The sequence below is a fragment of the Parasteatoda tepidariorum genome, chromosome X1, assembly GCF_043381705.1.
Source record: "Parasteatoda tepidariorum isolate YZ-2023 chromosome X1, CAS_Ptep_4.0, whole genome shotgun sequence".
NCBI lineage: Eukaryota > Metazoa > Arthropoda > Arachnida > Araneae > Theridiidae > Parasteatoda > Parasteatoda tepidariorum.
Genome location: NC_092214.1, coordinates 4,934,451 through 4,957,193, shown reverse-complemented (window position 1 = coordinate 4,957,193; position 22,743 = coordinate 4,934,451). Strand labels below are relative to the sequence as shown.

The window sequence follows — 22,743 nt, the reverse complement described above, 5'->3', positions numbered from 1 at the left end:
AGTTTATCACTTAACCAAAGTGAAAATAGTAATAATAATAATATACTTACGGAGCACCAACTAAAAGTTTGCTGATTTTCAATACAAATCTCTCAAAAGACGTTTGAACAGGTCGGTTAAAAAGACGACAAATAAATAAAAACGGATCAAACTACTACAGCTCCATCTTCCTTAGAGTCTAAACTAAGTCCTCCGTCGGTAAAAAAAAATTTATTTGCAATTTAAAATAGTGAAAATTAAATAAAACTAAAATGGGTAGACTCGCCCCGGTTTACGGTATATATATATATATATATATATATACATATATATATCATATTAATAGCATTAACATGATTTTTTTAGTCTATGCTCGAACCATAGTTTATATAATTTTAATAATTTATTTTTAATATGTACCTTTTACTAAGTAATGCCACATTAAAAAAGTATTTTTTTTTATAACAAATCTCTCTTACAGAAGTTTTGTCTCGATGCTTTCTATCACAGAAAATGATACATAGAATGGCATAATAAAAGTATATTTTGTCCTAAACTAGAAAGACTGTTTTCTTAGTTGTATAACAGGAAAATGGTTCAGGCTAATGTAAAAAAAAAAGTCTTTGTAATAAACTCAAGTTATAATTACCCTGTAGAATTTTTAGTTTTAGTTCAAAAAGTTTTCGAAAGATGGCGCTGAAGCATCCTTCTTTTTCTTTCCCTTACGTATGCTAATTTCGTTCTCCTATTACAACATGTGATTACTGACGGTGGAAATCTAAAATCTAGTGATTTTATTTACGTTCATTAAAAGAGTTCAAAAATGTGTGACATAATTCTTAGTTATTTTTCATTGATTTACAATTTTCCAACTCAGAACCATCTATCAAAGAGCTTTTGAACTAAAACTGTAAGTTATAGAGGGAAATATTCATTCCCTGTCACATGAACTTGCAGCAAGAATCGTTTTTTTTAAATAATATCTTTTTCCAGTTATTAATTTTTGAAAACTGTTAATCTAATTTAGGACACCATGTAAATTATTAATAGAAAATTGTCATTTTTGTCTTTTATATTAACCTCACAAATTCAGATTAACTGTGAAATTCTAGTCAGTTTCCCTAGTTAATCTAAAAACAGTTTTCACACAAATACAATTTCAACATTATAGAATAAAAAACACCAATTTAAAAATATGGTAAATTTTTAAAAAATAAAAAAAAATTTCAATAATTATGTTTGCCAGTAAATCAAGCAAAGATTTCCTGAAATCTTTCCTTAAAAATTGAGTCTGAGAATTTCTTCAATTGCTTTCCATAATAACTTTAAAAAAATGAGTACGTTCATTACTAATTTTTTATGTCAGAATCTGATTACCCCTATGTCAGAATCTGACTACATTTACTTCAATTACCCCCTAAATTAAAAATGCATTTTGTTGAATAAGTCGTGTATAAAAATCCAAAATGGTCCTTAAATGAGATGTTACATTTCAGCCTACGACGAAATGTTGCATAAAAATTCAGCACAAAATAAATAAAACACAGGTAATAGGAAATAGACTAAAATTTAATTTCTAAAAATTTTAAATTTCACCTTTCGTAAAATAAAGAAAACAGTAACTTGAATTAAAAGTTAAGTTTTAAATGTATATTTTATTTCTTGCATTAAACATATTAAAATTTTTAAAAAAAACTTGAGTGACACATTTAAATTATATGTAGCCCATCATATTATAAATTTATTGCTGAAAAAATAAATTACATTTGATACCCTTGATGAGTTTTGACTCCAAGATTCCTAAGACTATAGAGAAAATTTTTAGATGACCTTTAAGTAAAAAATCCTACATAGCAGCTATGAAGAGAAATTTTAAAGTTTTATTCTCCAACAACACTTAGGACTCGTTAAATTAATGAAATACAGAGAATGCGCAGAGAGGGGCAAAAATTTTCAATCTATGAAATGCAAATCAGTGATTTTCTGTCGTTAAATTTAGGGCAAATATAAGTGCAAGTTTTTTAAGATTTGAAATAGAGGCAATAAATTCCGAACTGAAAAAAATATTTTTGAACACCCTATGCAATAAAATGTAGTTATAAATTTGTAACTTATAACCATGATTCTGGCTATTCTATGCAATAATTTCACGCATCTTTGAAAACCTAACTGAAATATTTATTGAGATATAGTCATTTTTATAAAAACTATTTTTTTTTGCCTTGCGTTTTTTTGCTAAATAAAATTTAAAATAATATGAATATAAAATTTAAAAAATGCAATGAAATAAATATAAATAATTCAACAAGAAATATTCAATAAAATTAAACAAAATTTTTAGGATCAATTTAAAATGCAGTATATAATTATCGCTTTAAAATTTGAGAAAAATTCGTTAAAAACTGCGAAAAATATGAGTAGTTAGCGTAGTTCTTTTATGCTGCGCATGCGCGGAAAAAAACTTTAAAATTTTTTGTAATTTTGCAAGGAATCGTATTTGGCAACTATTGATAAATGCTTTATTTGAATAACTGAAAAATTTTTAATTTTAATTTACTAGTAACTTAAAATTTGTATAACTTAAAAATTTTCTTTTGCATGTTATCTTTCTCTATACCATCAAAGTTTAATTTCCGGGCGATTATTTTAAGGTATTATTATTTGTTACTAAATTTTGTCTTATGATACAAAAGAAAATTTGCGAAAAGCCCTTGATCGTTTTGAGCTTTCTTTTGTTGAAAAGTTCGAAAAACTACTTAGTAAATTACTTGAAAATTTTAAATTTTTTAAAATATTCAAATCAAACTCTTTTTATTAGTTGCCAGATACGATTAACTACAAAATTATGGAGAAAGAAATTTTTCAATTTTTTCACTGCATGCAGAGTATAAAGGAACTAGCTTAAACACTCATAACTTGCGCAGTTTTTAGCGATTTTTTTTTTAAATTTTAAATCAGCAATTTTGTAATTAGTCTTAAATTGCTCAAAGCTTTATTTAATTCCATTGAATATCTATAAAATATGAAAAAACGTAAGGCGAAAAAATCACTTTTTTAAAAAATTGTCCACATCTCCATAAATATTCAATCTAGGTTTACAAAACTTTATGCGGTTATTAAAAATAACTACTAAAGTAATCAATACAAGTTAAGAACTTATTGCTTGATTTTCTGACATAGAGTGTAAAAAAATACTTGTTTTCTTTCGCAATTTATTGCAGGTCTCTCAAATTCTGAAAGCTCCAAATTTTACTGCTAAGTAAGAAAAATCGCATAAACTAGACATCTCTAAAGTTACAAAATAATCCTTTAAATATTTCTGGAGAAAATTTTGAAAAATGTATAAAACTGAAAGTGTATCTTCCATTATTGTAAAATAGTGTGTATGAGAGAAAAATCTGATATTTAAAAAAAACACATCCATTTCTTTATAGCATTTAAAGGGAGAGAAAAATTTTAAATTATAAGATTTGTGTTTCACAAAACTTCAAAAATTACATTTTTATAAACTGTTTTTCATTTTTCATTACAGTAATGGATAAAGATTAAATGTTTTAAAATTATTATCTAACATTAATTATAGCAAAACAAAATTTAGTTATCCTTTTTTTCACTTCTTCTTTTAGTAAAATTATTGTACTGAATCGTAAAGAAATTTCTAGTTAAAACAAAAACGCAATTCAGGTAAATCAAACCAAATTATTTTGTATTTAAACCATTCATTTGGTAATTTTGCAGTTTATATAGTATAACGGTTTACGAGAAATTCTGGTTTTTTAAATTTCAGTACTTATTATCACACAAAATTCTATACTGAAAAATAAATTTAACCGAATAATCAGGATAATGTATAATATCATGATGAAATAATCAACCATGATAATGTCATAATAATATAATATCCTGTTAATTTCAGAAAAAACATTACCAAAGCGTTTCGGTAAAAACTACCGAGCTTTTTAGTATTCCCGTCTAGCCAGAAACACGTTAAATTTTACCAAATTCTAGTAGTTTTTGCCATACTTTTTCCTCAATGTTTATTAAGCTAGATCCCAATGTCTTTCGACCTTTAAAAATAAAGTTATCAAAAATAATTATAGCCAGTTTCAGAAAATGATTAGATAAGAAGCTGAAGAATTTAGGATATTTCCTTATAATTCAATTCTCAAACAAATTGCAGACATCATTTGAATTTGAAAATGTTCCCTAATTAATTTAAGAAAGGAATTATTTGTTTCGGATTAGAAAAAAAAGTTTTCCAAATTTTATGTCAAACAATTTAATTTCTTCCAGCACTGAACATGAATATACAAAAAAATTTAAAAATATTTATATGTAAAGCAAATTTATTTTTAAATGGAAAGAAAAATAGATTAAAAGCCTGGAGTTTTCATATTTTTTATATACTATTCTTTTTCTGGGAAAATGTCTTTCTGTTTGTTCATTTCCTGAAACAAAACGAAAATTGTGTTTCTTTGAGGAAGTAATTATTTAAAACTGAAATAGCGCTTAAGAAATTTTTGGCGAAGAAAGAAATTCTATTAACTTTTTCTAAAAGAATATTTATTTTTTATCAAAAATCAAGATAAAAGAAAATAATTTCTATACAAGAAAAATTAATACTGCACCAAATAACTTAACGTTTTGCACATAAAAGATGTTGTTTATTTCTTAAACCTTCTTTTTTAAATCTCCTTTTTTATGGTATATCTTTATTCACAAATTTACAAAAGCACTTCAAAGATAAGAGATTGATTTTCGGTTGCAATATTGTAAAGAAATTTATTTTGATTTTAAAAATTTAAATGTTCGCTAAGATCAAAATTTAGTTTTACGCCTGTAATCTCTAAGAAAAAAGATAAGCAATATTTATTTGCGCATTTTTTTCATTAAATCCTAAACCTTGTTTTTTTTATGGTATATCTCTATATACAAATTTAATAAAGCTCTGGAAATTGAAAGCCCAAAACATTGATTTTTGGTAGCAATATTATAAAGAAATTTATTTTGATTTTGAAAATTAAATACTCTCAAAGATCAAAATTTAGTTTCAAACCGGAAATTCTGAAGTAAAGGAGAAACATTATTTCTTCACACAAAGAAAAACAGCTTATAACATTGATTTTAATGCAATACGAAATACGATATGCAATACAATATTCTACATAATCTCTCCTGGTGGAAATTGCTTGATTCATTAGAAGTTAATTGTAAAAAGAAAAGGGCTATTCAACTTATTGCGTAAGCATTAAAAGAGAGGAGTGATTTGCTTATTTTTGATGACAAGGAATGAGAACGAGTCTGAGCAATGCTTGCGGAAACCGCTAAAATACACTTATTTTCAATTTTTTTATTAATGGAAGAAAATTCAACAGATACAAAAAGAAAATGCATAGGTAAAAATATCGAAATTTGAATAAAATTTAGATTTGGGGAAATATGCATAATAGTTTGAGAAAATATTTTCAATTTAAGTGGCCGTTTCAGTAAAATTTCTGAAATTTATCTAGTTCTTTAACGAAAAGCCATAATTAAATTTCAATAATTCCTTTTAATGTTATGATATTTGCCTTAAATACCTTACATCAATTTAATTTAAGTGCAATTGTTATTTTAAGTGCTTTAAATATTGTTATTAATATTATTTATCTCTCAAACCCATTTGCGCTATGTCTTCTGTGAGAAAAGGTTGCGCAAATGAACTTTCCTAGTTTTACTGACACTGTTGCTTAATCCCTTCTCTCTCACTTCCGTCAAATTCACGGGATGAGATTTCGTCTCCTATGTCTCGTGCCCGTGATATATCCGGGCTAGAGCTTTCAAAAGTGATGCACCAAAAAGATTTAAACATATCCTTCTCTTGAGGCCGGATTTTTAATGTATTTATAATTTCACACTCTAGATGGCTGCACCAGGCTATTTTTAATGTAACTGGAGATACTTTACTTTAAGCACGATGTCAGAATTATATAAATATATGTATTTGTGATATATATTTCGTACTCTTAGATCAGCTACATATGCTTTTTATGAATAAACATGATTTGTGTTCTATGATGATAAAAAAATTTTAATATTGAGTACATTATGGAGTCCGAGTTACATGGAATATGAAATTTTAATTTTCAAGTTAAAAAAAATTCCGAAAATCAAAACTTAATGCATTAATTACCCCTTTTTATGTAATTTCCTTGAATGAAATGTTCAACACTCTTATGGCATTTTATTTGAAAAATGTAAAATCGTTAACGGGCTAAGTATAGCAACAAAATAATAATGAATGCATGAAAAACAAATATAGTCGGCATTATTAATAGCCAGTTTAACTAACAAATATTTACTATTTTTAAAATTATTTTGTTGGATTGTACGGAACCTCTCCCAGCTTTACTTTAGCAGCGAATATGATTTTCATGTTTCGATAATTACTAATACTGCCTAAATTTGAATAAAAAGTAATTTTTGCAGGAATGAGTTTTATTGCATCGACTGGAAAATAAGTCGCAATTAATTACTGAACTTTGAAAAAACCTCATACTAAAATAACAAAATAAGAGGAATCTCGTTATACGTTTCTGAAATGTGATCTACACATTATGCATATAAAATATTAAAAAAAATTTAAAAATTGTCATATTTTTTAATATGAAACCGATCACCGAATAATTAATAGTTTTAAGAATTATTAAACATTTGTTAACGATTTGTATAATTATGAAATTTGAGATACAAACTTTCTAATCAACTGAGAAATAGTTTTATTAAAAATTGAAGTTTATATTTCTTTCCTTGCTTATTTTATTTATATATATTTTCTTTCTCACAGTTGGATTCCAATTTGAACGAGTTATTGGATAGAGTTCCACATCATCTTCAAGAACCACTTCAAAGTCTTTTAGAAATTGATGCTCGAAGGAGGCCCAATTCACAGAATTTTTCTATGGTTTGTATATTTATTTTCACGGCATATTTCAAATCTCATTTCATCGGTATAATAGTTGTACATTTTATTCGCTTATAATAACTTCTTTTTTATATTGATATAAATAATAAGAATGGATGTCATATCTTCTTTAAGTTTTTTCTTCTTACTTCCTTTCTTCTCATAGTTCTATTATTATTTTTTTTTTATATTTCTAAAACATTTGTGATTTTAACTTAATAGAAATTGTAGTTGATATCAAAAATCTCCTCAAAGTAAGTGCTTTATTTTTATTTCTTATTTAGAAAAAAAAGGTTTTAAGTGATGCATTCATTTAAAACTTAAATAAAAAAATTTCCTTAACAATTAAATGCTAAATTTTCCATTCTCTTTATTAATTTAATTTTATTATTTCAACTTCTGAAGATAATAACATTTTGTCAATATCATAAATTATGAGTTAATTTCATGTTGAAAAAATAAATTATGGACTGAAAAAATTTTAATCCTTTGCTAGAAAATTTGTTCTTGTTCTAATGGAATTTATTTTATTTTTATTCCAAACAAAAGATATATTAATTGAAAGATAACTAAATAAACTGTAAAATAACTGAATGGTCATTATGAAGAACTGAGTTTGAGTTTGAGCCAGTGGCGTCTTGTATCCCACTCAGTAAAAGCGGGGAAGTAAAAGCGGCCTGTGCGCATTGCTGATCACGTCGCCCCAATCAAGTCGGTGGCCATGAAATTGGGGAAACTTAACATCCATGCTCTCCTGGCCTCGGAATGGGCTGTTGCGGAAATGCTTTGCTTTTTTAATTAATTTACGGTTTGCCTTGCTTTTTTTTTAATTTACGATTAAGTATTTTTAATTTATGCATTTTTAGTATTATATAACTATCAGTAATTATAAACTATACTTATTTATAAAAAAGTTCAATTATTATAAAAATCATAATATATTTTTAATAATTTTTGGTTTTTTTTATAATTTGATTTTATATTTGTAGAAGATTAAAACTCATATTTTTATAACAGATTAAGTATTTCATGGAACCTGCTGTGCATGCTTTGCAATACTTGGATGTAATACAGATGAAAGATTCTACGCATAAATCTCATTTTTATCATAACTTACAAGGAACATTATTTAGCATTCCAAAGGTAAGTAAGTTTTCATTTTAGAAGCTGAAGATATCAAAAAACTAGATATTTTCATCATAATTTCTAAAACAGCGAAATGAAAATGTTTAAAGTTAAAAATAAATAAGCTTAAAAAATTACGTTTAATAAAAGGAAAAAGAGTAAATTAAACGAGCTTACCACAAATGAAAAAATGCAATCTTATTTTTATTTGCTTAAATAAATTAGATAAGTTAGACACTAAATGAATGAAGAATGAGGTCTTAATAAACCAGACAGTTTTTGCTAGTCCTGATTAAGTAACTCGTAGAATCAAATAAGACTACATTTGTAGAGTTAAATGAATTTTATAAGACTTCTTTTTGCTCAAAAATTCTTTAACTGCATTCTTCTAATATACAATTAGAGTAATACTCAATAACCAAAACATTTGATTGTGTTAAAATGTTTTTAGTTGAACACATTAACTATTTTAAATTTGCATTTAAAACTTGTTTTCAAGTAAAATCATTAGCTCAAATTCTCTGTTAAGAAACTGTTGAAAAAAATGGTTGAATAACAATTTATTTAATTGTCATTTTACTATATTCAAATAAAATGATCAAATAACTATAAGAAGATATTTAAAACTGTTCACTCTGAGAAAAACCGTTTATTAACTGCTTTTACTAAATACTGTTAAACAACCAGAGTCTTATCACACCAATTAGGCCCTCCTAATGAGGCCGCTTAGTTCCTTGCAGATGGGTACATAGTATATCCGAGAGTGCTATTCTCTCATTTTCAAGACCAACTGAAAGGAAGTTCGAGTTCCAGTGCTGACACCACAGTATTTCTACTATTTCCCTCAACACATGAACAGTCTGAAACAACGTATGAACATAACATGAAGACTTCAGCACATGAAGTGAAACAACCAACAGTGAAACAGAACGGTGATACAATAAGTTAAAACGCAATCTACGATTCATTTGATAAAACAAAACTCAATCCAAATGCCAATTACCCGACAAAAAGCCTAGTTGGAATGTCCAGTTAAGTTTCTTTTTTACGGTATTGCAGCTATGCTAGTAATAAATGGTTACAGAAACGTGTATTCATGGTTTTTTAACCATATTAGTTGTAAACGTTTTGAAAACCGTAACGTTGAAAAATGTTCTTTACTGCAAACTTTCTGATTAATTGGATGGCCAAACTGCTGTCGTTTACTTCACCGTAATTTTGGAATGAAATTTCTAACTGTGTTAACTGTATACGGCAGTATTTCCCAAACTTATGACTTTTGTGTACCCTTTCTAAATTTTTCGTAACGCTGTGTATCACTAATAAGAAAATTTATGTATTGTTTTACTATAAAAAGTTGCACAAAAGTTAAAAATCACAACCGGCTCTTGACACCACTAATTATTAACTGCTAACTCTGCTAAAAATAGCCAATAGAAAAATACGTAATCGTAAATTTTCATGGCTAGCTTTGTTTTTAAATGAATTTTTTTGAAATTTTCGTTTGTTGCAAGATATTTCGCATAAGGACGCGTACCCCCGCTAAACTGTTCCCGTACCCCTGGGGGTACGCGGACCACACTTTGGGAAACACTGGTATATGGAAACAGTTAAGGTAATCACCGAATATATTAAACTAATTGTCAATGGTTTTTGTAAAAAATGACAAAATATAACTTTCTTAAATAATTTTTCCTCAAAAACTATCCAACCCCTTTGCTTTAAATTTTGGATTCCGACATTTAAAATTACAATATATAACAAGATGTAAAATTTATATGCAATTTAGCTAAAACAAAAAGATTTCGATCATCAATTAATTATATAAAATGAGACAATTTCATAATTATTGAAACTTATTTTCAGATGAAATTTTAATTTAACACCGAAAACTGGAGGTGAATTTTAAATCGATTCATGCAGTGATATATGAAGAAAAATTGAAAAAGAATAAAAATAAAAATTATCCGATTAAATTTTCTTACCCCCTCCTGATTAAGCTTATAGGATTAAGATTCCCTGATGATCAGAAACTGCATCTGTAGCAGGAGCCTGGAGTCGGCACGCTCCAGAGATTTTTTTTTTCCTATAGCTATGGTAGGATCTAAAGCTCTAAATTTCGCCATGATCCAGAAATAATAAGCCACAGACATTCAAGAGGCCTGCAACGATGTAACGATATTGACCGTTAGCCAAGTTGCTATAGAAGGACTATTCTCAGCATAAGAACACATTTATAATGAATTATGATTTTTTAGATTATCTTCCTTTCGTAAGAATTTACAAATAATTCAACCGTGAATTAAACGAAACTCTGTGAGAGCTGATGATCATGCTATTCTTTTAATGTTCTTTTTAATATTATAAATTTCAAATTAAAATTTTAAACTCAAAAATAGTAAATATATAATAAAATTACCGAAGTCCTAGAGGAGCTGAAGCTTTGGCTTATTATTTGATAGAGGAGTTGAAGCAACGAAACTTTTTGAGCTCCGAGTCCCTGTCTAATGATGGCTACCCTTTTCTCAAATGGTTATAACTCATAGTCCGCCAAAAAAAAATTATGAACTAATAAAGGAATTTAATCAAATTATTTTGATGAATATTTGGTTTATAAAAAATACGTAGTTTTAATCTCTTTCGGAAAACTTTTTCTGTTCGAATACGAAGAAATTACAAAACAAAAAGAAACAAAGTAAGGTTCGAACAAAACTAATTATTATAAGCAAAACCAAAAGAAAGTTTAATCCTTTAACAGCAAAAAAGTTATTGTTTCAAACGAATATAAAGAATATTCGTTAATGCGCTGTAAAAAAAACTAATTCAATTAAAAATTTGCAAGAATCTTAAAACTTGAAAAGGAACATTAATATAATTAACGATGGTTTCACTTTTCTTTTTTTAGTCTTTTTATTCATCATTTTAATCAGAAAGTTCTTCGAGCTAAATAGTTAACATATTAAAAATGTTCAAAATCCATGTAATCTTTATATTTCTAAACTCTTTGGATGGATTATTAATTTATTCTGATTTCAATGAACTGTTACTAACTGCTACAATGAACTATTTACTAACTGCTTTATATANCTGGTAGCAAAACCATTTTATTCGAGGCGAGAAAAGAAACAATAATTATATATATATATATATAATTAAGAATGAAAGAAAAGACTAAATTTTAAATACAAACTTAGAATTTAGATTTAATAATGATGATATATATGATAACTAAATTATTACTAAAATAAGTTTCCAGTGATAAGTGATACTCGGGAAAAATAAGTAAACATTATTTTTTTCTTCAATAATGTCAAAATTTCGTCCATTTTCATGATTTGTTGATTTGCTTGTTTCATCATTTGGTTTGTTTATATATAATTTACAAGGTGATACAGAAAGGCTACTACTTTTCCTCAAATTTAAACACTTATGATTTCTTCTTGCGGAATCATGTCGTCAAGTCATGGAGTCGAAGTCATGTATTACAGAAAAGTAGAGTTGTAGTTTGTTTATGCCACTAAGTCTCATGCGCCTGCTAATATAGAAACAAAAAATAGCGCGTTTCAGAGAGGGGATCTTCTCTAGCCCCCATTCCCTTTCTCTCGTCGACCGGAGCCAAAATTTGTCTTGACAATGGACTCTACCCCCATACTTGAGATAGTTAAACCTCATGGTCCCCGCCAATATTCTAGACCAGGGGTGTCAAACTCGCGGTCCGAGAGTAACATTTTTGTGGCCCAGTCAATATATCCGATGCAAAGTAAAAATAAATTAGAAATGTGAATTAGAAAGGAAACTAGCATATAAAATTATAATATACTTTATTTATAAACTATACGGATCATTTTAAATTGTACGCTCGAAAATGTAAAATTCTAATTGGCTTGCGGCACCTGCCATTCCAGGGATACTGCATCGTATCAAAAATACGCAGAAAAGATTTCAATTTTTGGAACGGAATTTTAAACAAGGTTTAAAGATTTTAATTCCTCGGAAAAGAAATTTTGTTTGTTTTCGTCGATTTTCTCAATAAATATCAGTACCCAGTACCCAGTAGTATGCAAATGGAAGTGATTGAGATTCAGTGCGACTCAAATTTGAAGGCAAAATTCATTGAAGTGGTTGTGCCTGAATTTTACAAATATTTACCGGCAAGGTTTGAAAATGCTCGAAAATTCGCCTATGAAATTATTTCCATGATTGGAAATACTTATCAGTGCAAGCAATTATTTTCTGTTATGAATGGAAATAAATCTCCTGTCCGAAACCGCATTAATAACTCTCATGTTGGGTCAATTTTGAAAGTAGTCTCGTCCAAAAAAATTTCTCCCGAAATAGGAAAGATAGTAGCAGAGAAGAGATGTCAAATATCAAACAATAATTTAACTTTATATGTGCTTATTACAATATGCTATTCAAATTAAAAATATTTGTTTCTATGAACATTGATTTTTTTTTTTGCGGCCCTCCTAAAGTTAAGCATTGTTTATTTGGCCCAAGTTAGCTTTTCAGTTTGTCACCCCTGTTCTAGACCATTGTTTCTCAACGGGGGTGGTGGGAGTATGCTGAGGAGCAGTGAACGTGTTTTGGGCCGTAGTTGGGCGATGAGCATGTTTCGTCAATCAAATTTAATTTTATAACTTACAAATAAAATTATGAAATTAAAATTTATTTAATAATTAAAATTAATCTAAAATTAATATTAAGGACAAAAAAAGATTGCATTAATATAATAAACTAAGATTATCCGATATACCATTTGTACCAGCAATAGAACGAACTTATGCGACACCTATTCTCCGAACCATGAGTCAGTAGTTTTTGTCTCTGACTCATTCTAGCCATTTCGCAAATGACTCTGACTCATTCAGGCCATTTGAAGGAAATTGAAGTGCATGCGTTTTCAGTATGAATGCCGTGTTTCTTATGATAGTTCTCGTTAACTTCCTTACAGTTTTTTACCTAGTTTTGATTCGATTTCATTGTCTATTTGGCCAAGGACGTTCGCGAATTAGTTCTTTATCATAATTTTTTATTAGTTTGGAGAAAAATTGCTGATCTTCTTTCATCGTTGCCACCAACAATGTCAGTTAGCAAAAAGAAGTGTCATCAATACTTGAAGTTTGAATTTGTTCAATCGTTGTCGAATTGTCAACTTCCCGTGTAGTTACTTTGCAACAAAATTTTATCTAATAAGGTAATGAAACCTTCCCGTTCCGCATTTGCAAAAAACTCATCTGACAAACAAAATAAAGATTTATAATTTTTCACGAACATCAAAGAATAGTTTCTGAAGGCACCCTCGGTCTCAGGCTTAATTGCAACCTCGTCACAAAAAATGGTTTTATAGTTTCTTATAATATACCAAAATTAATTGCGAAATCTGGGAAAGCTCATACCATCAGCGCAAAGTTGATACTGCCGTTTGTCAAGTTTAAGAAGCAGTTTTACACCATCCAGCCGCACCCAATGTAATAAAAAATATCCCATTAAGCAACGATACAGAGCTGCGACGAATTGATGGGATGGCTGAAGACGTTGAAAATTCTTAATGCTAACTTTTGATATCCAATGAATTTTCCCTTCAAGTTGATGAATCAATATTGCCAAGTAATGTAGGCTGTACTGTATTTCTTACTAAATTCAGACAGCATTTAGTTGGAAAATAACTCAGTGACCGTTTGCATCAGTCATTGAAATGCGTCATATCTGCTGTGAACGCAATTCACAGTAATGCTCTCAACGATTGATTATTCAGACAGCTGTGTATGAAAAATGAAGAATTCAATCGCTTGCTACTACATACCGAGATTCACCGGTTTTTCAAAGGCTCCTATCTCAATAGGTTTTTGAATTTTTTCGACTCTGTCCTTGAATTCCTCAAACAGAGATGTAGCTCTGAGGAAAAGCTTACTAGAATTTAAGATAAACGTTAGCGGATATATTTGCAAAATTCAATGGCGTTAATTTACATCTTCAAGGTGACGAGCTCAATTTGATCCCTACAAAATCAGTTATTTCTGCTTTTCTAAAAAAACTCATTTTGTGGAAGCCGAATTTTAGCAGGACTGAGTTCAGCCAATTTCCAATCTTCTCGTATCTTAAAAAGAATGGAGAAATTCGATCTGATGATACACAAGAATATTGTCTATACCAACGAATAGTCAATATTCTTGTATCTGATGATACAAGAATATTGTCTATTGTGTAGTATATTGTCTCTCTGCACATGGACTTTTCTGACCGTTTTAAAGACATTTTGTTCCTTGGAAGTTCCTCAATAGGTTATGAACCCTTTTGAGAATATTGAAACAGCAGAGGTTCAGATTTAGGAGGAATTGGTCGAAATTTCAACGAATGAAACTTTGAAATGTTGATAGTCTAACAGAATTTTGGTTTCAAGGTAACATTAGTCTGCTCTACCTTGGACTGTGGACTATCGTTAAAAAAATTTTATTGACTTCCCTTCCTCCTACCTTGTTGAACGTGAATTCAGTGCTGTTCTTGTCACAAAAAAGAGAAATAGACTCGAAATTGTGCAACAAGGGGACTTGCGTCTTCACCTCACTAAAATATTGAACCGAACGTTAAGAATCTGGCTCTGAACCATCAAGTACAATCATTCCACTGACATAGTTACTTGAATGCTTCGTTGATACTACTTTTTAGTGTAAAATAATTTATTTTGCGTGTTTTTTTAATATCTAATTAACAATAAATTACTTTTTTTAGCTTAGGTTTCTTTGTTGTAATTTTTTTCATTACCGTATTTATTTTGATTATGACAAATAGAGCGCGATTACCTGCCGGGAGAAAATTATACAATTAACGTACACATGAATTTTTTTTAAAAATCAAGCTTTAAATAACTGGTCCCCATGCTCCAAATAACTGGACCCCATGCTCTAAATAACTGGATTTCCACAAAGGGAGGAAGGCGTTTAAATGTTTTTTGCTCCTTAAAGGGGCGGCAATGTTATAAAGGTTGAGAATCTATGTTCTAGACGAATGGTGAGGGAAGTTCCTTCCATGGACATACTACACACGGAACACTAAATCATCGCTATAGCTTTAAATAATACGACTGACAAGGAGATGGATAAAAGGAAACTTTCACTTATAATCCTTACATCATTCATTTTCTAAAACTAAATCTAACTACATGATAAGACCTGGAATGACAGTGACTATTATTTGTCTCATATCTATTTTGTAACGTTTCTACTCAATTTTGAGAAACCCTTTTTGACAGTGTAGGGAAGCTATGATTTAGATCGATTCCTCAAAACCTTCCATAGCATGTTGCAAACTTTTTACTCGGGGAATTATATCGTATTGGTGTTGTTTCTTGTCCCGACAACCTCTTTTATTCCACAAGGGGCTATAAAAGGGGTTGTGTTCTCATCTACAGAGTGAACGCTTCACTATTACTGAATCACTCATCTGTCTTTATGCTGCTCATACACAATTTATGCAGAATCTGTCATTGGGAGTAATGATCTTCCCCGACATAGGATAGAAATATTAATTATAATTACAATATATATCATTTTAATTTTTCACCACTCTGTTTTGTTAACCTTTGAATTTATGAAATACATTTTTTTTTCAGAAACTTTGGTTTCAGCACGTACTACCCTCCCTGAAAACTGAACTACAGTCACCCGAAGTGTTGGCTGCAGCACTACAACCTTTACTTTTCATGATTGAAGAGAGTACCATAGAAGAATATCAAAATGAAATTTTACCAGTTTTCAGAACAATTTTTAGTATGCCAAAATCTGTCCAGGTTGGTATTTTTTTAATTCTTATCTTTTTTTTTTTCATCCGAGTTAATTTGATGAATTTTTCATTTTAAATATGTTTTTTCTTAAAAAGCAATAAAAAAAAACTAATAATATTTTTAAAATAATTTAAGACCTAGGTGGAAGGACGGTTTATGTCAATTTTTCACAAAAAAAAATTATTAGATCGCCATCTGTGTCGTTTTGAACATTTCTAAGGTTTGATAAATCAGTAGTGTGAAAATTTGGTTCCTTGAATTAATGTGCACAACTAGATCCTGGCAACCTTAAAGTACTCAGTTGGATCAGATGGAATACTGTCAGGTTCCAACGGATTTTTTTGTCGTTGTTGATTTTTTTTCTTAATAGCATTTTTCACTTCTTCAGGAGAAATCAACAAACTTAAGATTTCTATTTGTTGATTCACTATTCTCTATGTGTGGATCAAAATTCATCAGCACATCTAGACGTTCTCTCCATCATTATAGAATATCATATTTATCCTATTTTTTGTAGAATTTATTTTTCATCCACGATACATTTCATGATAGAAAGGTCTGTCCTTCCTTACTCCTCTAAGGTATTTAACATCGTTAAAGAAATTCTCATAAGAAATTTGCCTTTAGCTCTATGAATCTTCTTTTCAATTTTTCTTTCACATTCGTATTCATCTACTGCTGTTCCGCTGTGCTTTCTTTGCAGCATATCCTTATATCCCTAATTTTTATTTTCGGTAGCAAACCTACAATCCCGGTCAAATCATTCCTTACTTTGACTACTGTGCTGCTGGTTTCAATTATAACCATTTTCAATGAGTTCCATTTCTGATCAATACTTTCCAAATCTTCCAGATTAATGTTTTAATCGAGTTTACAACTGTCTTTCTGGTATCTCAACTCTACTTCTACCTCCCTTAATAGCTAACAGTAACATTTCTCCAGTATCGTCTTTTGCTCTTTACAGACATTAGATAATATTGATCTAGTTTTCAGTATAATGGTCTGAATCGAAATTTGCGTCTTAATATGATCTGACATACAGTAAGTCTGAAACATGTCTAGCATTAATTAATGCATAGTCAATCTGATTAAAAGTGTCACAATCTGACGATCACCAAAATAAATAATGTATACGCTTATGTGGGAAGTAAATACTGGTCACCACCATATCATGCTCTGCAACAAAAAATATTACCTTCTGCCCAATATCGTTTGAGTCGCTATACAAGCCATGTCCACCAATGGTAGGCCTAAATTCATTCTTTTTCTTCCCACCTTGGCATTTACATCGCCAAGCATGTTTTGAACTGAAAGCATACAATGCGTGGACTTCATAAAAAATAGAATTTTCCTTCTCTTCCTTGTCCTCAGTTGGAGCATGGTGAAGGTGGTTAGTCCAATTTTAGTGGAGGTAATTTAATTACAGTATTTTTGAACAATTGGTCGTGAAATTAATATTTTCGTTGCCTCGAAGGAAGGATATTTTTTCCCAGTGAAATTAACAAAATTAATCAAATAAAAATATATGCTTTATTTATTTTGTAAATATAATTAAAAATAATATAACCATGCATTAAAATCATAAAATAAAAGACAAGGTCCCTTAAAGGGATGTAGAGATTCATTCTCTCATATAAAGAATTATTAACGGTCGAACCGAGGGGCTGAAAACCCCCCAGTCCTAACGCCAAAAATTTTAAATTTAAAGTCAAGTGAATTGTTCTCAACGGACAGTGAGGAGCATGGGAAGAGATCCATTATTCGATTTATCGAAAAATTAGATAGCTAGCCAAAAACAAAGCATACCCCCCTGTAATCAATATTTAATTTGAAACAATTTTGGCTATAACTAATTACCCAAAAGACCGTGAGAAATAATTTAACACTGTAGCTGAAAACTTTCTGAGCTAAGAGAAATAAAGAGTTATAAATATATTTTGATGTTTGATTTAGTCTCGACAGTGAATTAATGAGTTTTACATTTGTAATGAATTAAAAAGTTAGCCGCTGCATTGATTGTTAAAAAGGGAATAAACTATTTGTATTTACTTCTTATAAAATGTGATAAAAATTTAATAATTGGTTTAAATTAAAATTAGATTAAGAATGATTACAAAAATAAATTTATGAAACTAAAGAAATTTTAAAAGCGGGAAATACATATGGTCTCACAATATGCCTAATATGGTCTCACAAGCATATGTATTGATTATGCTATACTTGAAAAATTTGGCTTTTAGCTTAATCTCGCGTAATTCAGGTTATTTAGCTTTAAAATCAATTATTAAATCTTTAATCTTCTGTTGAACTATGGAGCCTGTTCCAAACACTTGCTTCCTAGGATCACAGTTATAAAGCGTTGTTTGATTTCTACTATCGTGTACTGCTTGCCCAATTCATCTCATTTTCCAAAGGTTGAGCAGATCAAGTTTTAAATTATCCATCATTTCTGTTGGAACAAATAATCCCTTACCTCTATAACGAGATTGCAAATTCCAATTTCCAATTTAAAATTCCTTATATCCTTTCTAAGTCGCCACTGTATTGACAGTCAAGAAAAAGCTTTTTTTTGACTTCGTAATATTTAGCCATGCCCCCAACCCCATGCCCCCAACCCAGAGAAACAGTGTGTCACTCGTCGTCTGGTGCCTCACCATGGGTCTGTCCGGGAGGCCCAACGAGTAGTCAAGCCACTGCTGGCATAGCTCAATGAGTCCTAGACACGCGCATGACAATCCAACATCTGCAAGGTGGTAACCACCAGTTGAGGATTTGAGATGTTTAAAAAAAGAGATAATGAACGTTCACATCTACATGATAGTATTCTTTACAACTCGCGGTACTTAATTAGTTTTATTTTATCAAGTGAAATGTCTTTAGAAAAGTAATTTAGAGTTGATGTAAAACCAAATGTAATGACCCTAAAAATTTTGCAAAAAATCTATTTTAAACTTGCATGTCCATCCCTAAAATAATTTTTCAAGTACACGAAATTATTTTCCTCTATTTTTAGGAGAGCCATATTAACTTAATCGTAACTTAATTAATAGTTAATACTAGGACTGGGCGATATTAGAAATTATATATCGTGATGCATCGTCAGTTTTGCATCGTGATATAGCGATGTATCGCGATATAGTATTTTTGAATTTCATTTACTTGTAAGGCACAGAAAGTCAGATTTCAATTAAAACTTCATACTCAGATTGATTTAAATCAATTTATAAATTTGAAGATATATATGTTTTGCTTAAGAAAGATATTAAATAAATTGACTACAATGTACAAATCTTACTTAAAATATTTATTGAAATGTTTGTTTAGAAATTCATAATACGCGTAAAACAAAGTGTTAAAAACTTTTTTTAAAGCGTTTTTTACAAATTAATATTTTCTTGTACTATTATGCATAAATAATTACATAATTATTAAGTTCGATCGTAATGTTCAATTTCTAAATGAAACGTTAAAAATTATTTGTATGTTTAAAACAAAGTGCTAAATAAATTTTAGAAAAAAAAAACGCTTTTAAAACACTATTTTTTATTATTATCATTTCAGTTATTATAGTTCTATTATAGTTCATTTACGTCACACTAGAGCTGCACAATGGGCTATTGGCGACGGTCTGGGAAACATCCCTGAGGATGATCCGAAGACATGCCATCACAATTTTGATCCTCTGCAGATGGGATGGCACCCCCGCTTCGGTAGCTCGACGACCTGCACGCGAAGTCGAGCACTTTACGGTAGAACAGTTTAACGAGGACCAATACCGCACACCCTCGGTCCCTACGCAGACTGATCCAAGTGGTCACTCACCCGCACACTGACCGCAGCCAGTGATGCTTGACTTCGGTGATCTGCAGGGAACCGTGTCTTAACGATCAGTCCACTGCGGGACCTTATCATTTCAGATAAATAATTAAATTAAATTAAATAATGACCGAATTATGAACGAAAAACAAAGTAAGATTTAATTTCTTAAAAATAAAAAAATTGTGATATTCGATAATATATTTAGCTAATTAACAAATAATATGAAAAGAATATTTTTTAAAAAAAATTATTATACTCTCTAATAAAACGAAGTGCTAAATGATTTAAAAAAATGAATAAAATACGCAAACCTTTCAAATTTTTTTGTATAAACAAAGTTGATTGACTTATGTCCAAATCCAAATGACAAAAATAAATTTTGTTTTAACTTTATTTCTAAAAATAAAAACAACAAGATTTATAAATTTAAAATCAGTAATAAAAACTCATTAAATTATTAGAAGTTTCATCCAAAAAGTTTTTAATAAATTAAAAGAAAGTAAAAAAATAACCTAACAAATTCAATTCTTTATGGGAGCCTAAATTAGATTGTCGATAATTTTCACATTTAAAAATAAAACTGAAGTTTTTTTTAAAAAAAACTTATCTAGTTAATGAAGAAACTCTTTATATATTCTTTTCAATAATAGATTGCCTTCAGAACAAGGTAACATCGGCGATCACGAAGTTAGTCCCACTGAAAATAATCTACAAGAAAAGTCGCGACAAAGAAGAAATAAAAAGCTAAGAGGCGCGAAAAGGAACATGCGATATAACGATATATGTTCTCATAACTTTGATTCTGATTCTACAGCTCACCAATCAAGGCCATTTCAACATAACAAAACGAACATCGTCTTCCACAGCGCAAGTCGGTATCAGTTGCAAGAAGATCCTTGCGCGTCTTATATCGANTCTTATATCCTTGCGTGTCTTATATCGCTGTATCGTTTCGCGCTCGTTGTCTTTACTCGACGGCTTAAATCAGATTTCTGATGCATCGCCTTGAATGAAAGTCGCTGTATCGTCTTGCCGATACATGCGTTAAATCGATATGTCTCGATACATCGATTTACAGCCCAGTCCTAGTTAACACTAACCAATTAGCACGTATAAGATCAACCCTTTAAATCGTTAAGATTATATTTTTTGTTAGTGAAAATCTGATCATTGGAACCAAAGTTATTCAAAGAGATTTCTTTTTCTTCCTTTCTATATTTATTTGCTCACTGAAGAATGTTGACTAATTTTTTGACCATGTTGAACCAAAATATCGTCTAAATTTGCCATAAATTTATGCTTGCGCAAAATTTAACCATGATATCTTGCAAACGCATTTTTTCCAGAAATTTGATTACACAATAATGCGGTTCAATCTGAAACTAAAACATGATTAAATTAAACAAGAAAATATGATTTTAATGTGCTGATATTATGGTTTAACTTTGCGGAAAGAAGATAAATATGTGTTCCAACTTATTTGTATAGGCAAAATAACCTGGTACTTTAATAACTATTTTCCTATGGTACATCTTAAAAAGCGTGTTCAAAATTCGTAGATAAAACTATTATGGTTAGAACCAACAACTAATTTGAGAGGATTTAACGATTATTAATTTAGATAATCTATGACTTTAAAGAAAAAATATATAATATTACGCTTGATAATAAATTATTCATGTCAGGAGCAAACCAATCCAATTATCTTGCTTCAGTCTTTTACTTCAACAAGAAGAATTAGTATTCGAACTCTTTTACCGGCGCAACCTTCCGTGCATGAAGCTGGCATCTTATGAGAAAACGTGATCAAATCATGCATGGCATCTCTTTTTCCTACGTCAATTTCAATCTTTTCTTATTTTGGAAACATACCATATATGTTCTGATCAAATAAGGGAAGAACATTGGAGTAGGTGTCGTGAGTAATCAGGTCGGCAAATTCATATGCAAATAGATGACGTAATATTTTGATAACAAAGATGGCATCAAAAATCTATCTATGATTTTACAATGTTTTCTCGGTTAATGTACACGTAAATGTATATTTAATTTATATATAACGTTTAATGCATACATATTTTTTTCTGAAAAATAACTGTAAATGAGTCTTAAAAGTAGAATAAGGCTTTGATGATTGAAAGTAACCTTCATTTTTAAGAATTATTTTTCTGTTTGTAATTATAAATAGTGAAATAACCGTATTTATTGAAGAAAGTAAAAGATATTTGATTTTAAGTATTTTTAATATAAAATGTTAAAAATTAGATTAAGTAACAGTTCGAAACGAAAAATAGGTACGGAGAAAATAGCCATGATGAGCAACAAAATTTTTAATAAAAATGTTTTTGAAATTTGTAAATGCTTGCTTTCGACCGTAATACATCGCTAAAATATGCACTGTAACTCTGTAATTTATAGGAATTTCAGATCATACTTCAAAAAACATGTTCTTTATATTTATCAATATGCGTAATACTATTAAAATTATGTATAAAAAATGCCTGTTTTTTTATTTCCTTGATTTTATATTTTTTTCTTTTAATTTGCCTAATTTTAAGGGCTTCTCTAAGTAGTATTTTCAAACATTTTTTCGCATATTATAACTGTAATTCATTCCTACATTATTCTAGTATTTTTTTCATAATGAATCAACAGAAGAAAACCGATCTCTTAGCTAAAAAGCCAGCAAATGCTATGTTACTCTAGGATAAGTTTGAGAGCGACAGTAAAGCGAAATATTCTTATAGTTGTCCTTTGTTCACTAGGTTACTTACGGCTAACTGGAAGTTTTACTTAATTCATTTACTTGTTGTTAAATGTTCCAAAATAATATACAGCTTTTGATAACAAATTCCCCACAAAAGTTATCCAAAGATAACAACCGAAAATAATAAAAAAATTATGCCTTTTATTAAAATTTAATCGAAAATATTAATCATAGCACTAGTAAAAATAATAACCATTTGAACCTCTAAGAACGTTAAAAATATTTTGTACTTAAAAATATGACTAACACTTTATATATGTATATATATATATATATATATATATATTCAGAGTAGGCTTAACGAAAACTTTGAATATACTTTGTACT

The 22,743-nt window shown here is 29.4% G+C and overlaps 1 protein-coding gene across 4 annotated transcripts in view; it reads left to right on the top strand.

The window, feature by feature from the left end:
* Positions 1-22,743, top strand: part of LOC107440096 (SCY1-like protein bma) — an 811,210-nt gene that overhangs the window by 725,373 nt on the left and 63,094 nt on the right. For all 4 annotated transcript variants that reach the window (XM_071187972.1, XM_071187971.1, XM_071187973.1 and 1 more), the window contains 3 exons: positions 6,806-6,922; positions 7,940-8,065; positions 15,660-15,836. In XM_071187972.1, coding sequence (XP_071044073.1) covers positions 6,806-6,922; positions 7,940-8,065; positions 15,660-15,836 — 420 coding nt within the window. The remainder of the gene's footprint in view (positions 1-6,805; positions 6,923-7,939; positions 8,066-15,659; positions 15,837-22,743) is intronic.